This window comes from Gekko japonicus, unplaced genomic scaffold (genome assembly GCF_001447785.1).
Source record: "Gekko japonicus isolate JY-2015 unplaced genomic scaffold, Gekko_japonicus_V1.1 scaffold1921, whole genome shotgun sequence".
Classification (NCBI taxonomy): domain Eukaryota; kingdom Metazoa; phylum Chordata; class Lepidosauria; order Squamata; family Gekkonidae; genus Gekko; species Gekko japonicus.
In genome coordinates this window covers 304565-320512 of record NW_015167593.1, presented here as the reverse complement: position 1 = coordinate 320512, position 15948 = coordinate 304565, and the positions used below count along the sequence as shown (strand labels likewise).

Below are 15948 nucleotides of genomic sequence, written 5' to 3'. Positions count from 1 at the left end.
AGGCCACCATACACATCTGCAAAGCTTTATTTACAATCAATGTGAGATTAAACAGGGAGGTTTTTTCCAACCAGCAACACTGTTGGAAAGAAGGGTAGCCGTGGGTTCAGGAGAACTTGCAAAACGCCAGACTTGCCCGTAACCGCCACTTCCAGAAGCGTTTCTAACTGATCTGAGGTTCTACTGTATGCATAACACAGTCAGACTTTGTAAATTTGCCAGCAGCTGATGTTTATAATGACATCCAGTGTAGACCAGAAAACTCAACATGCCGACTGGTACATCTATGGAAGACTTCTGAGCAAGATTTTAAATTACACCTAATTCTTTTGCTACAGGCTCTAAAATGCCTGTATTCCTTTGCTTCTAGGGAATTTAGCAGTGTTAAAATGTTCTTCCTGTTTACCTCAACTCCCAACTGGAGAAGACAATATATATCTTACAAGTGGAAACAATACCACCTTTATGAAAAGAGCGAGCAAGGCAGGCCTCCTGCTCATCTGTGGCCAAGGTAAATAAAAGCACTAACCCAAGTTAACCCTTTGTGGAACATTCAACAGAATATTAAAGTTTAGACATTTTTGTGTTCTATGATTATCCAGACAGGTATGGAGGAAAAAAATAAGCAACAACTAAAGCAGATCTTTTGTTCCTTCCCGGTAAGGAACAATACTAGACTGACGCAATTTTAAATCATTTACATGGAAAGCAGCGTGCCTACACTATCATTTATCTACTATTTGTTGCATAATGAAGGTAGATGTATTTGCTAATAGCTAACAGCTCTGTCAGCAGAGAGTCAAAATGGCATAGTTGATGCAATGCTGGACATGATTCAAATTCCAGATGAGCCCTGAACCTCACTCTCTGGGGTAAGTTCTAGTTGTAGCCATACAAGACGGATTAGACTTTTGGTGGCTAAAACAGATTGCTAACCATCCAAATACACGGCTCTGAGCAATCTGAGAAACAGGCGGAGTGGGAAATATGAATACGACACAATTTTTAAAAAAAAGTGAGCGGAAGGTTGCAGAATCCACTAGCTGATTCTGCTGAAAGGTCATCGAGGAATTAGGGGTTTTTTTTAGAACGGAGCTGTACAGCTTGTCATCCAAACTGACTGCAACCCACCAGCTATGTATGACCCCTCATCAGGGGCTTCAATAAACTTACAATCTGAGGTTGCAAGAATGGGAAGAAAAAGGTCAAGCACCTGGAAAGCCACAATGCAGGGACAAGTGTTCTGTGGTCAACTTGGTAGGCCACGTGCTGTTTAGGGGTGGGGGCTGTGGCTTAGTGGCAGAGCATCTGCTTGGCATGCCAAAGGTTCCAGGCTCAGTCCCCAGCATCTCCAGTTAAAAGAAATGTCAGGTGGTCGATAATGTGAAAGGCCTGTACCTGAGACCCTGGAGAAACGCTACCAGTCTGAGTAGACAACACTGACCCGGATATGCCAGTGGTCCAATTCAGTATAAGGCAGCTTCATGTGTATTTCATGTCTAGGTCCTAACTTGGCAGACCCAGACAGTGTTTCCAAACACCTTTATCTCGTAGCTAATGGTCTTGTTTTATTATCTTAATTGTATGCCACCTGAAGCAGGTCTCTGGACAGAATGCATATACATTTTCTAAACAAGCAATTTCAGCTCTGAGTATTTACTAAGTAAGGTACTGCACACATCATGTGGTCCAGGGGGAAATTACTGTCCTCCTTTCATGAAGTTGCTCCTTATGTGCTAACATTAAAAAACCACCCTAAGTGTGCTCCGGGAACAGGAATCATTTCGCACACGGTTTTGCAATTAGAGCTCAACATCTGGCATTTGTATCGATTCATTGTTAGGATGTTTTTGCTGGAAAGTCCTGAATGTGTCCTGGACGTGAGGCCAGTAAAAGGACGCTCATGGAGGCTGCAGACAGTTGAATTTCTAGCAACTAGCCACAAACGATCTGAATGGCCATCACACGCCAAAAGCTCTACATTTAGCACAAATCACACGGGCACTTCCTAATAATGCTCATAGATGTTGCCTGCCACTATGGTTTGCATGTGACCTTGCAATCAAATACGAGTGCTGAGCATGTGTGCAATTCTAGGCTGAGCAAGAAGCAGCTAACACCTCAGCATTAATCAGTACCACCCAGCAGTTAGAAAAGATGAGCCACCTACTCAAACAGCAGATTCCAGAATTAAAACCCATGGATATTTTAAAAAGCACCAAAAAAATCAGGCATTGGAGAGCTATTGGGTAACAAATTAAACTGTTATCTAGGAATAGGCTGCTAACAGTCCTAGAGTTCAGCCTACTCTCCTGCATATTCCGCCCCTCCCCAGTACCTCACTCTGCCAAGGTTTCTAACCTATCTTTAACCCATCCTCTCCCATGTGAATAGTAACAGAATAGTCTGGAAGTCTTCTCCTTATTGTTTATCTGTCTAGCCCTGAGCCAAAACACATGGTGTGTGTAAACTTTTTCGTCATGACTCAATGAGAATTCCCCCTCCTGTGGAACTGTCTGCAACGGAGAAGCACAAAGGCATCTTTTTGCTATGGCAGCCGTGATGCTTCCTCACGTTAGGCTGGATCCTGAGGATTGAATCTGCTCGTGAAGGTGCTTTCTACTGGAAGAAAGCACCTCTGACAACCAAATGGATCCATGGGATCCAGCCCACTGAGATATGCATTCCAGTTCCAGCGCATATCCCACTGAGGCAGTGCATTTCAATGTGTGCCAAAATTCCACAATGTTCTGCCGCAATAAATTACTTTCAATGGGATGAGCAATTTTTAAAAAAAAGTATTAATCTGTTTGCCTCGTAAGAGGAATGCATTCCATCTTGTTCCTGACTCCTGTTCGCTTCTGAACAGGTTGGTACCTTTCCTCAAAGGGCACCAAAAAACTGCCCTTACTCTGCCCGCACAAAAGCAGTTCAGAGGGATGTACAGGGAGGAACTCTTCCCACCTATCCCAAAATATTAGCACAGCAGTACCTCAGCCATTCATATGACACAGTCAAACAAATCTTTAACTGGTGCAATTTGTAATAAATGCCTCAAAGGTTTTTTATTTGATTTCAACTCTTTGACTCAGCAGAAGTCTATTATATGGGGAAGACTCAGGCAATTGATTGGTTGTTGAGCAAGATGATTGGAGGAGGTGTTGAAGCGCATTGCTCTGGGTCTGGTCCTGAAGGAGTGAGTCAGGCACTTCAGACCTTAACCAATGCCCCTATTTTTTTTTTAAAAAAAAAAACACACTTGCTGAATTAACAAGACTACTTAGGTGTTACTGAATAACTGATCTGAAATACCAGTACTTCTGTGCCAGCTGACATATGAAATGAGGCCTCTACAATACTAATACTTATCTATTCAAACATGTCATAATCATTAAGCTAAAGTGGAGTGGTTATTCTGACAGTACCGTCTCTATGCAAATTCCACTGTGGCAAGGATTTCCAAAGGACTTTTGCTAGTTAGAAATTAATTCCACAGTTCTATCTTAAGTTTACTTTCCGGTGATGGAAGGCTAAACAGTCTGAAACTTCTCAGTTCAGAAAAACAGCGACTAAGGGGGCAGGGGTCATGTTCCCTCTAAGCTGTGGAGTTAAGATAAAGTGGAGTGGTTATTCTGACAGTACCGTCTCTATGCAAATTCCACTGTGGCAAGGATTTCCAAAGGACTTTTGCTAGTTAGAAATTAATTCCACAGTTCTATCTTAAGTTTACTTTCCGGTGATGGAAGGCTAAACAGTCTGAAACTTCTCAGTTCAGAAACACAGCGACTAAGGGGGCAGGGGTCATGACAGAGGTTTATAAAATTATCAACAGGATACAGGAAGTGGACAGAAAGACCTTTTCCTCCCTCTTCCATACTACTAGAACTCAAGGGCACCCAATGAAGTTGATGGGCAACAGGTTCAGAACAGACAAAAGGAAATACTTCTTTACTCAACAAGGAATTAAACTGTGGCATTCACTGCCAGTGGACCCAGTGATGTCCACAAGCACAGATGCCTTTCAAAGGAAATTAGTCATTGATGGACCTGTCCTCCATGAATCTGCCTATTAGCCATGATGAGTAAAGGGAGCTTCCATATCTAGAGGCAGTAGATTTTGAAACCCAGTGCTAGGAGGCAACATCAGAGGAAGGCCTTGTCCTCTGTCCTGTCTATTGGCCCTGATTTGGCTGTCGTGTGAAACAGGATGCTGGACTAGATGAACTCTGGTGTGATCCAACTGTGTTCTTTTGGATCTTCCAAAACAATGCCATATAATACTAGAAGGAACTCTGGTGTGATCCAGCTGGGCTCTTCTTTTGGATACAAATGAGAGAAAACAATGCCATATAATACTAGAAGGAACCTGTGCACACGCGTGTGTAAAGAGCTGTCAAGTTGCAGCCGAGTTATGGCTGCCCCTTAGGGTTTTCAGGGCAGGAGATGTTCAGAGGCTGCCCCTTGGGGTTTTCCGGGCAGGAGACGTTCAGAGGTGGTTTGCCATCACCTGCCTCTGCATAGTGACCCTGGACTTCCTTGGTGGTCTCTCATCCAAATACAAACCAAGGCTGACCCTGATTAGCTTCAGAGACCTGATACAATCAGGTGAGCCTGGGCCATCCAGGGCAGGGCTCGTCAGCTATTGCAATACAGTAAAGGATTCCTAGAGAACATCTACCTAGCTTCAGTCACCGAAGCAGGCTTTTTCACAACACGAACATTAATGCCTCACAATTAACCCACAGCAGCCTTGTTAAAATGGGCCACAGGTGCACAGCAATCGCCTCACACTCCAGAGAGGAGACAGGCAATGGGTGGGTGGCGGCACATGACATACTCCCCCCACCAGGGCTGAATTTTATCAGAGCCCACTGCCCGCCACTGACTTTAGCACAGGAACAAAATAAGTTCTATAGCGTTAACATTTCCAGAAACATACAAAGAATTAATTCACACATGAAGCAGAAGGTAACGGAAGGGTGCCATGGTGCCCATCGCTACTGCACACCGCGCCTGTCTTTTGCCAGGTAAACATTTTGTAGCAGGAGGAAAAAATGTAATAGCTGTATGTTCATCTGAAAAGCTGTAATGCAGAAATGTAAAGACAAGATGACCTAGTAAGAGTGTTTATGAGGACAGAAACAGGGATGCATAAAAGGCTGTGTGTCAGGAGAGTGCAAGAAGCAAGCCAAAGCTGGTTGTCATGCTTCGTGTTCCCCTATTTTTGGACAAGAGATCAAAAACCATGAGTGTTGCTTTAAGAGGTCAGGAAACCGAGACCTATCCATGGAAAAACAAAATAAGGGCTCGACAATGAGGTCCTCTCTAAACAAAACTCTGTCTCTGGACTCTACAGGAAGTGGGCACTTTTCTCTCTCTCTTCTGAGAGCTGTACAATTTCAGCACAGTGAAGATTAACACAGCACAGACCCAAGCACAATTCTTAACAATGACTCACCAGGAAGTCTGTTCATGTTGACACCTTGGGCTGAGAGTCCTATCCCCATGTACCTTCAAACAAACAGAACTTTGTTAGTTCAGTAAATAGAGAACGACCAAGCAAGATCACACAAGGGCTACTCTTCCCTACTGGAAGCACAGTCTGGAAGGCAGGAAGCTTCGAGTTATCACTCAGTAGAGACTTTGGTCAGATTTTCTCTGAAGTTAAACACAAAATGCCTTGGACGGTTGGCCAGGGCAACAGTCTTCATACCGAGTTGTCATGGTGGGCTTAGCAAGCTCCCTCTACCTTTGTCAACAGCTTACCAGCTCTCAGATATTATGAGATATATGTTGTTGAAAATGCAGCAATGGGCAATTTATATAAATTATTTTAGTTAATAACCTTCAGGGTTGAATGTCTAGCAGAGGCACAAGTTGGGTGCAACGTAAACCTGGCTGCAGACTCTTCACACCAGCTCCCCTACCCTCAAATTACAACAAGCTGAGAACAGCAGCTTTGTAAACACGTAAAGATACATGCCTCACCTCCAGCTGCAAAGAGCATGATCTCTTCTCCTGTGACTAAGCAGGGTGAATTGTCTATTACAGATAGCTCATTCGAATTCATTATCAGCTGCCATCAGGAGTGCTTCTCTGCTGCAGCCATCCCTTGTTCAGATAACTCCTGGCCTTCTTACTTTGTAAGACTTGGCTTTAATAATTACTAGGAAAGGTAACCAATTTGACTGGTGATGCCTCAAAGCACTGTGACAGAGAGGTTTACCCTTTCAGGGAACTGCTAGCGTTTTACATACACTGTGGATACTACTTTACAGAAGTGAATGTCCGTGCTGGAAAGGAAAACACATCTGTTGGGAAAGAGTTAAATTTTAATCTCGGGCTTAATTCCCTGCTCTGTCACAGGCCAACCACATGAGGTGCAGCAAATTCTAAGTTCTGTCTTGCAGGACAGAGCTGTCTGCTTTATATAAAGGTGTGATAAGAATTCCAGGCAGATTTCTAAATCATCAGCTACGAAGAGTGACTTGAGACAAAGCATACATATTCCGTTAAGTTCTTCGACTAACCTATTAATAAGGCCAACAGAGCACTGAGCTATTTACCTGGGTGAGACCTGATTCAATTAAAACACTATGTTCTTACCTTTGTACTCAGAACAAGTTATCTAGGCACCTAGCCATCATCTGGACTTGTAACAAAATCTATTTGCTTTGAACACCAAATATTGTACACTTGTCAAACTTCACATACTTCCAAGAACTGGCCGCAGAAAACCTAACTCTCTATTCTGCCTCATTCACAGACTACAGATGTAAAGGCCTAGATTATTCAAGAAGTTAACACAACTCATTCACTGGACCAATCAGTAACATGCTAAGTGACATCATACACTTCAGAAGCACAGCCTTATCCTTAATTAGCACTTTAATCAGGCATGCTCTAACTGTTCATCAGGTCCTAGAGTGGAAAGGCACCTCAACAAATATATCTGCACCCAGTTTTTGTTTAAAAACCTTAACATATGGCAATTTTACAACATGAAAAAGTTTTAAATGTACAACTCTTCTTCTAGATGCTCTGACACTGCATATTATTAACATTAACAGAAATGCATCTGCTCTGTACTTCCACTAGTGATTAAGATGGGAGACATGCCTGTTGTTTCACTAGTCAATTCATCTTCCAACAAGATTCCCCCCCCCCCCCCCCTCCCCCCCCCGAAACAAAGGAACTCTACTGGGCTTGTTCAGCTTGGCCAGTAACTGCTTTTTCCTGCCAAACTGCCTGTTGGGAAAGCAAAGCAAGTTATTTTATGTCAGCATCAGTAATACCAAGGGAGATTTTTTTCTGTGTTGTGCCAAAGAATCTAGAGCTTAATATTAACACCAGCAGTTTGTCATTTGGAATAATAATATTTAACAGAGGAGTCAGAGTGGTGAGAACAAGGAATGGTTGCTGCTTTAATTTTTTTAATTCTAGTTATTTTTGTTGAACTGTATATGCAGTTATGATTTATTGCAAGGCCATACAGCAGAAAAACACACATTGAACTATAAGCAAATAAATCTATTGGGTCCAGACCTCCAATACCTTTTCCCTAAACATTAAACCTCCATTGGAGGGGGGGGAAGTTCTTTAACCCCAGAATTCCCAGTGTTTGTAAAAGTCAAAGTAAAATGGCTCCCGTCAGAAGAACCACCCAAATCTACAAGTGGAAACACTTTTTTCTAATGCCAGCAGAGCTCCCTGGGAGGTTGCCAGGGACTTGGGTGCCAGGGCAGAGAAGCCGTTGCTCTCATTCCTTATGAGAAAGCACTAAAACGACTGCTAATGGGCAACTGGTAGTGAGCTCCCTTCAGCTAAGGCATACACATTCCAACCCTATTATAAACAATAGCAAAGCATATTATAAGTGCTAAGTAACTCTCATATGAAAGAATCCTTCTATAAACATTGCATGCCAGACATGAAACGGGAGTTGTGACAGTCGCTCAGATCTCTGTTCATGTTCTTGATTGTATTAACAATTCACTCCCTTTCTACAGAATAGCAGCTCTCACAGTCTGGCATAAATGCTCATTTTGCAGCCAAAAGAATTCCTTCTGAATACCAAGCTGATATAATGATGATAGGCCACCCTAGTCCAAATGCATATACTTACAGCTTGCCACAGCTCCCTTATTAAGATGGTAACATTTATTGGCTCGTATAAGTATGTAACAGCGTTCCGTGCGCCTTGGTGTTTAGTCATGCTGGCCACATGACCACGGAAACGTCTTCGGACAGCGCTGGCTCTTTGGCTTTGAAACGGAGATGAGCACCGCAACCCTAGAGTCGGATTCGACTGGCTTTCGAGCAAGGGAACCTTTACCTTTATAAGTATGTTATAAGCTAGGATCATTATTGCACCCATTTTACAGACAGAACCAAGGCAGAGAGTGCAGTCCTAACTTATCCCATTGAGAGGTCACGGCTGAGTGGGATTAGAGATCCCATTCCTATGTCTCAACCCACCATTGTGCCTAAGTGCCATGCGATAGTACTAATACCATGGAAGAAACACACAAAATAGGACTACCAGACCTAGCAAGTTGACCACTGTGTGACTGCAGAGTTAATTATACAAGCCTATTTATATGACAGTAGCAGAGCATCAGAGTATTCTTTGATTTACACTTCCCTTAAAAAAGTAGCATAAATATCAATGTGACAGTTAACAACAAAGAAAGCACTGCATTATTTTCAGAATAAGTGACAATTTTATTTAAAGTACTACCATGCCATCTTTCTCTTGAGCATCTCAGGTCAGTCACTATTACATTCAGTGTGGAGTAGCTGATAAACTTTTAGATTCAGGTCTCAGGTTCAAGTTCACCCTCAGGCATGAAATCCACTAGGATGACCCCTCAGCCAGACACTCTTCTTAGACTAATCCACCTCACAACAACCCTGTGAGGCAGAAAGAGAAGGGGGGAACCAAGCCATCCTGAGCCCCTTGGAAGAAGAGAAGGATAAAAACATATAGACACTTGAAACAACACTAACTGCCAACTTAGAGATGTGAAGGCCTGAGAAGAAAAAAGAAACATTGCAGGATAGGGATGGTCAAGCCCCCCCCTTCCCCCCTCAATTTTTCTAACAAAAAATTGGAAATTTTAAGGAACCCTAGAAAGAGCTCCAATTAAGTAGTTTCTCCATCAGAATGAGTGAAATCCTTTTGAAGACAAACTGTATAGTTGTAAGGATTTTAATGTTAGAGTTTACAGCATGGATGGTTATTTCTGCATATATGTAAACCTAGGCAAGATTTTTTTCAAGAATAAGTTTGTTTAAATGTATCTAATTTTATTCACGGCCAACAGGTTGTGTTGTGAAATAATACATTATTGAAGCATGCAGTGTTTTTAGATTTTATAAAGTTTAACTCACTATATTCCAACCATACTGCTAGTTCTATTTAACTGTACGAGTCTGGTTCTACTCAAACAGTACACTCTGATTTGCTAGAAAAGTTCTTTATATTTTCAGCTTTTATTTTTCCTACATAGATGCCAAAAACTAAGATAAATGTACTAAGATAGCAAGGGGTGCAGCACTTTGCAACTAGCTCACAACTATTGGGTAAATTCACAAATTCACAAGACAACTTAACAGACCAATGTAAGCAGAGCTGCTCTAAGTCCACTAACCTCAATCAATTTAGAAGACTGTAACTCTGCTTAGGATTGTACTGTAAGGCATTTGTGCCTCTATATTCCAGAAACATTTTATTATATGTGAACAAAATGGTAAATTGTACGTCTTATATTAAAATAGCAAAATAAGTTTAGGTTCGATAAGAAAACAATGCATGTATTTCAATTCTGCCCAAACTGAAGGGTTTTTCCCCCCAGAACAAAAGGAGTTATTCCCCCCCCCCCGTGGCTTCAAAATATCTGAAAGCAAGTTTTTCATCTTTACCAGTAGCCTGCTACACAGGCCAAATGTGAGTATGTTGATGTTAACAGCATACTTCATGTCAGAAGACATGGGTGCTTATCACAGCTTGCCTCTGGCCACAGACTGTGCAGAATTTCACCCTCTCGAAAGACCACAAGGATGTACAGTGGGGGCTTCTCTTCATTGGGAAGTCAGGTCTCTTTGAGCCCGCCTTGAGCCCACCTATCTTTTCACTACTTCTCCATGGACCCCTTTAGCTATTGCTTGATGTTAACGTCATTTGGCTTTCAGTTGTCACTACAGATTGCTGGCACTTGCACTGGCATGAACCCTTTCCTCTGGAAGATACATTCTGCGTGTAATTCCTCCATCGAGATGATGGACAATTTTCCAGTTACCGGAAAATGCTTGCTGATTATACTCATTTAGTGAAAGAATTCACAAGGTACTCATTTGTGGGCCTGGGCACAAAATCCCAACTGAACAACATTTCAGATCACTAGATCATTCTGTACAATACCTACTGGGTAAAAAAAGCTAGTATCAACCATAATGACAGCAATATGCTACACACAGAACCATACAAATCACAGGGACTCCTCATTTGTCAGTCTTGTGAAGAATTACCATTAGTTTACGAGGACATTCCCTCCGGACTTAACAGTGATTAGCAAACTTTTTAGGGACCTCAGTCATCAAAGTCTTCTTTTAGCAGTGAAGTATAAGAGAAAAAAACAGACAACAGAAGCCCATGGTTCAAAGTTAGCCATGAACTTTTTGGGTACTTGCAGGTAAACTGTTGGTGCCTTAACATCTGATCTGTAGCAACCTTTCAAGGCGAGGTATAAGGATTTCAGAAATTACTTTTAGGAAAGAATAACAGCTATCGTCATGATGACATTTACCATCTCTCTTGCATCCTTCAGCCCTATCAAACTTATTCCAACATTTACAGGCCTCTGTTGGGACTGCCTATATCAGCTACTCCCACTAAATCTGTAATCTCAAGCTAAATGTATCCTCCTGACTGCACCTACCACGCCACTGACAATGTAACATCCAAATCTGATCAGTTGTGCCAACCAAGCAGTGCCCCAGTTTCCTGAGAAGTCGAAATTCAGCTTACACTTAGTGGATTTACATGAGGATTTACGGTCAAGATTTAATTTAAACTTACTTTATGAGGTAATCTTCACATTGCTACAGGCTGCAAAGTTTTGTGGCAATCATGGGCATTCCACAGGAATTTCTCCACTGAACGCAGTTAATGTCTAACAACAACTTTTGGACAATTCCAAGAATTTAATTTGCCTTTTCACTCAAGCACCAACATAGCGTTGTGACTAAATCTGGTTTAGATGCTATCAGCACACCAGGGATATAGTAGCTGCTTGGCTGCAGCACCAGGATTAGCCAAACCAACATTTTTCTTCGTACACTTAAAAGAAAGGACCTGCATTCACAGCTGGATAACATCTGTGGGAAGAGGAATGCAGACATGGTTCCTCTCCAATCCAGCACCTAAAATGGCAATCCATCCTAGTGGCCATAAAATGCACTTCTTTAGATTGTCATCTTAATTACACAGAAATCTTGTAATAGGTGCTCTGGGCACTAGCCAGATGCTTTACATTGGGAATGTCCAGTAACAGATTACTGTGTCATTGCATAATATCTGGGGTAGGCCTGACATACCTCATATGGTATGCTCCAGAAAGGTTTTTTTCAAAAAGAACCAAAATTAAATATGTGGCAAAATACATCTCATAATATTAAAACTCTGCGTGCAATATTGGGTCTAGATTTATGCAGGATGGGAGGGAGACATCTAACCAATGGCCTAGGTTTTCTATGGCTCCAAGTGGATAAATCCTTCAACACTAGAAGTCAGATCCTGCTCCTGGCACCATGCAGTGATTAAGGAATATTTTGGAACATGCTGAGCATTCTTGTGCTGTCATGATTAGAGTTAACACACTAAGATCTGGGAGACCCAGATTTTAATCCCTAACCTGCCATGGAAGTTTGCTGAGTGCCCTTGGGCCAGTCACATGCTCTCAGCCTGCCCCACCTTGCAAGGTTGTTATGAGGATAAAACAGAGGAGTGAAGAACAATACAGTAACCTGCTTTGGGTCTGTGATGAAGGGGAAAGGCAGGGTATCTATAAATAAAGGTAGAAATGGAAATGGTAACTTTTGGCCAAAAAGGAGAACAGCAAAATATTTTAAGGAATCTGGCATGAGTTCCTTGAACTCTTCAAGGATTAATTGTGCATTGTCATTTTCCAATGTGGTCGTATTTTATTTTTTTTAAATAAAAGACATTTTCCCAGTGTCAACAGGCACATTACACTTTACAGTTTTCTGTCGCAGGGTGAAACTACTTTCTAATACACACAGGCTTATTCACAAATTAATTCAGAAAAGTGACAGTATTTCATTAACCATTGCTGATTGGTGTAGGCACTGCCCATATAACCAAATAAACCGCTTCAGGAGCACAAGATGCAGCTTAACCAGTTCTCAAGAGGTTCTTAATTTCTCTTGTCACCATTTCCACAACCTAGTAGGGGCTTATCTTTGCACTTCTACATATGAAATTCTCACTATCTTATAGCGTTCAAGTTTCATGGCCCAGGGCACTCAGCCAATATTTGGTCCCCGGTTTCTTTTGCAGGGAAGCTACTACTGCTTGGAAATAAGGATCCAGTGTCCAGGGAGTAGGCAAGGTCCATTCTTCCTTTCAAACCAGAAATAACTACACACACAGGCACAGGCTTGGAACCCGTATTTCACACACAGGCGCACTGGCCTGTTATTTTAGTTGCTGTTTTGAAAGATAAATAGGCATTATATACTCTGTTTTCTGACTACAGCAAGCACAAAGAACTCCAAACGAAAAACAGGCCACATGCCACAGAAATTCTTCTTTTATTGGATGTTTATCAGGCTACAATGGAATGATGGCACCAAGGAAATTGTAATAGAGCACAGAACTCTAAATCCCATACTGGGTTTTCCTGATGAAGATCAAAGAATACATGTAGTCTGAGATCAAAGAACACAGGAATTACCTGGGAGCTTTACTTCTGGGTCTGTATAGTGATGAAGAATACCCCAGGATGAGCGTATTTTTGCAGCTCACTGTTCCTGACAATGCTTTTTCTTGTGTTGCATATTTTAGCAAAGCACACTCTGAAGCTGAATACATGAAGCTATCTTGTACTGAATCAGATCAGTTCATCAGTTCATCTACTCAGACTGGCAGCAGCTCTCCAGGGTCTCAGGCTGAGGTCTTCCAGATCACCACCTACCTGATTCTTTTTTTCTTTTTTTTTTAAAGAACCTGGAGATGCCAGGGATTGAACTGGGAACTTCAGAATGCCAAGCAGGAGCTCTACCACTGAGCCACAGCCTCTCCCCTCAACTCTGGTTTCAACAAGTCTACCAGCAGTCCCTGTTACCTGACAATGCTACATCTATGGGTTGTCTGCAAGAAGCATGAAGAAAATGTCACTGAAATGCAACTTGCACTGCTGTACCAAAGAAAGAACAGAGCTCTCTTTACTACCTTAAAGGTAACACAAGGAGATATAAGCTGAAGTGCAACTTAACATACTCAGCCTTAGAAACTATATTCAGGATGCCAAGAGAGAAGATGACTTGGTCAAAGCACAATAGCAATGCTTTCAGATATCATACTAAAGGGGGCTACAGCCCTTATCTCCACCCACACCCATCCCGTACATTTTATTCCATGCCACCACAGGTCAGTACCTTGTTTAGACAGCACCCTAAAATGCAACTAAGGAACAGCACAAAGTGGAAACGGTATGATTTAGTAATGCCTAGAGGAAGCAGATGCTTCTGTTGTTGTTGCTTCAAGCAAAGCTGGCATCTGATTTCTCAGTTTAGCAAGAGATTGAGCCTGCTTGTCAGGCAAGGCGGGGTATAAATACAAATAATAAAAATAAATAAATAAATAAAAATTCAAAAACATTATTACGGCACCATATGAGAAAATAGTATTTAGGAGAGGTACTTCTAACTCCACAGCCTTATTGGGTCACCAGTTTATCACCAGTCTAATGCCTAAAGATGTAATTTTATCACTACTGTTACAACACCAAGCAACAGCATACCCATTCTTCAGATGTAACCAATGAAGCCCACCTCCCACTGATCAGCACTTGCTCCTCCTCTCTCATAGCTATAAAGTACTCGTCTTCACCGCACAGAAAACTCCTAACAAATACTCCTCTTAGAAGAGTTCTACGCCTGCCCTTGTAGTCCTGGCATTCAAACTGCATTTTTAGGAAAGGCTTTGTTTCTTCTTATCAACAGGCTCAAGAAAGTAGCCATTAATCATTGCCTCGAAACTACTTAACCTAAAATAAGTAATAGATTATGGAAGAATACTCTGAAACAGTGTTTTGAAGACTACAAACTAAGGGACCACAAGGAAAAGTATTTCCAGGTGCTGCTTTAATGGACGAAAGCAGCCTTTTCCCCACATCAATCATGGAATTACTTGTCTTTAGTTATCATTATCCTGTAAAGCTAATGGTCCATCTGTGCTCTCTATTTGGGAATAGACATGCCTAGCCACCCACGTCCCTTCTCTTGCGCAAGTACCTGTAGAGAACTCTTGTACAAAATTGTTCTAGACTAAGAAAGAACTGATAGCCTAGTTCCACAGTAGAACTTTTTCACTCCATCTCTTAAACTCACTGCCATATTTGATTTGAGTCTCAACACACAAACAAGTCACATTGGAATTTTAAGACGTAAGCTTGGTATAATTACCCATTAACAGACAGTAAAGGGAGCAGCTTAATAAGCATGCTTCATCTCTATACATATTACTAGCATGGCATTTAATAGCAGGAAGTCAAACCGGTTTTTTTACTTGAACTGAAGTTGAACCTGAACCATAGCTGTATCCTCCCAACAGAGCCTCAATCCAAACCAAAATAAGAACTGGCTCTGCTTCCTATCTTAAAACCAAATTGATGCAACTTCCTTTTTGTCGAGCTGTATCTACAAAGACTGAGCCCCCCTCCCTTTCATGCCCCCACCCACTTTATGCACAAGACAACTATGACATCCCAAACATTAGAAAGAAAAATTATCCAGGATGAATTAGAAGCACACACTTACCCATCTCTACCTTTACTGACTATCTTCACTTCAAAGTAATAAATACCACAGGCTGCAGGGATGGGATGGGTGGCCCTGACTGAGGCAGCATCCTTGTGATTTTTTCCATGCCCTAAAAAAAGAAAGGGGGGGGGGAGGAGACAAGAGACCTTTTTACTCTACAGTGACAGCCAAGGGACTTTGGAAGAGAGGAGGGGGGGATTGTAAAATCCAGCTTCACTGTGCATGGAAGCTCAACACAGGAAGAGAATGCCTCACTGATAAAAGGAAAAGACCCTGCACTGCACCATGGAAGAAAAGACAGGGAGACAGCATGCTAGCTCTCCCTTTGTCTCTCCGCTGTTAGTGATTGAGCAGAATAGATTGGTGACAACAGATTAGCTGTGCAAAATGAAACATGGCGAGAGGGAAGGAAATCGTTTACGACTTGAGCCATGAATTGAAAAACCACACCCCCAGCTCCTGTCAAGGGGCTGCTGGTTACAAGGGGGTTAGGGGAAACCAACGGCAGGGCAGCCCCCCCACCAGCTGTCCCAAATTCCACACAGGCTCTGTCTCTATCACCAGCCAAGGGCAGCCATCCCTCTTGCCCCACCCTCCAAGCCCACGGCTCCCCCCTTTACCCTCCATGAAGCCACTTCCCAAACGCCAACCCCCTCCTCCCCGCTCAAGGATGGCTCCACGCAAGCCCAACACGCTTTGACAACGCCGCCTGTCGACCACCTTTTCTCTCTGCCTCACTCCCGGCTCCTTCAGGATCCCCAAATCCCCCCCCCCCTCCCTTCACCTCAGATTAAGCTAGGCCACTCCCCATACCGTTTCCTCGACAATCCTCACCCCACCTCCCCACCCCACACTCATCTCTTTCAGGCTCCCAATGCCCCC

At 42.5% G+C, this 15948-nt stretch overlaps 1 protein-coding gene across 1 annotated transcript in view; it reads right to left on the bottom strand.

The window, feature by feature from the left end:
• The window catches only part of RANBP10 (RAN binding protein 10), a 46587-nt gene that overhangs the window by 30277 nt on the left and 362 nt on the right, over positions 1–15948 (bottom strand). The window contains exons 2-3 of the mRNA XM_015413955.1: positions 15064–15175; positions 5459–5511 (exon numbers count right to left, since the gene is read on the bottom strand). Coding sequence (XP_015269441.1) covers positions 5459–5511; positions 15064–15175 — 165 coding nt within the window. The remainder of the gene's footprint in view (positions 1–5458; positions 5512–15063; positions 15176–15948) is intronic.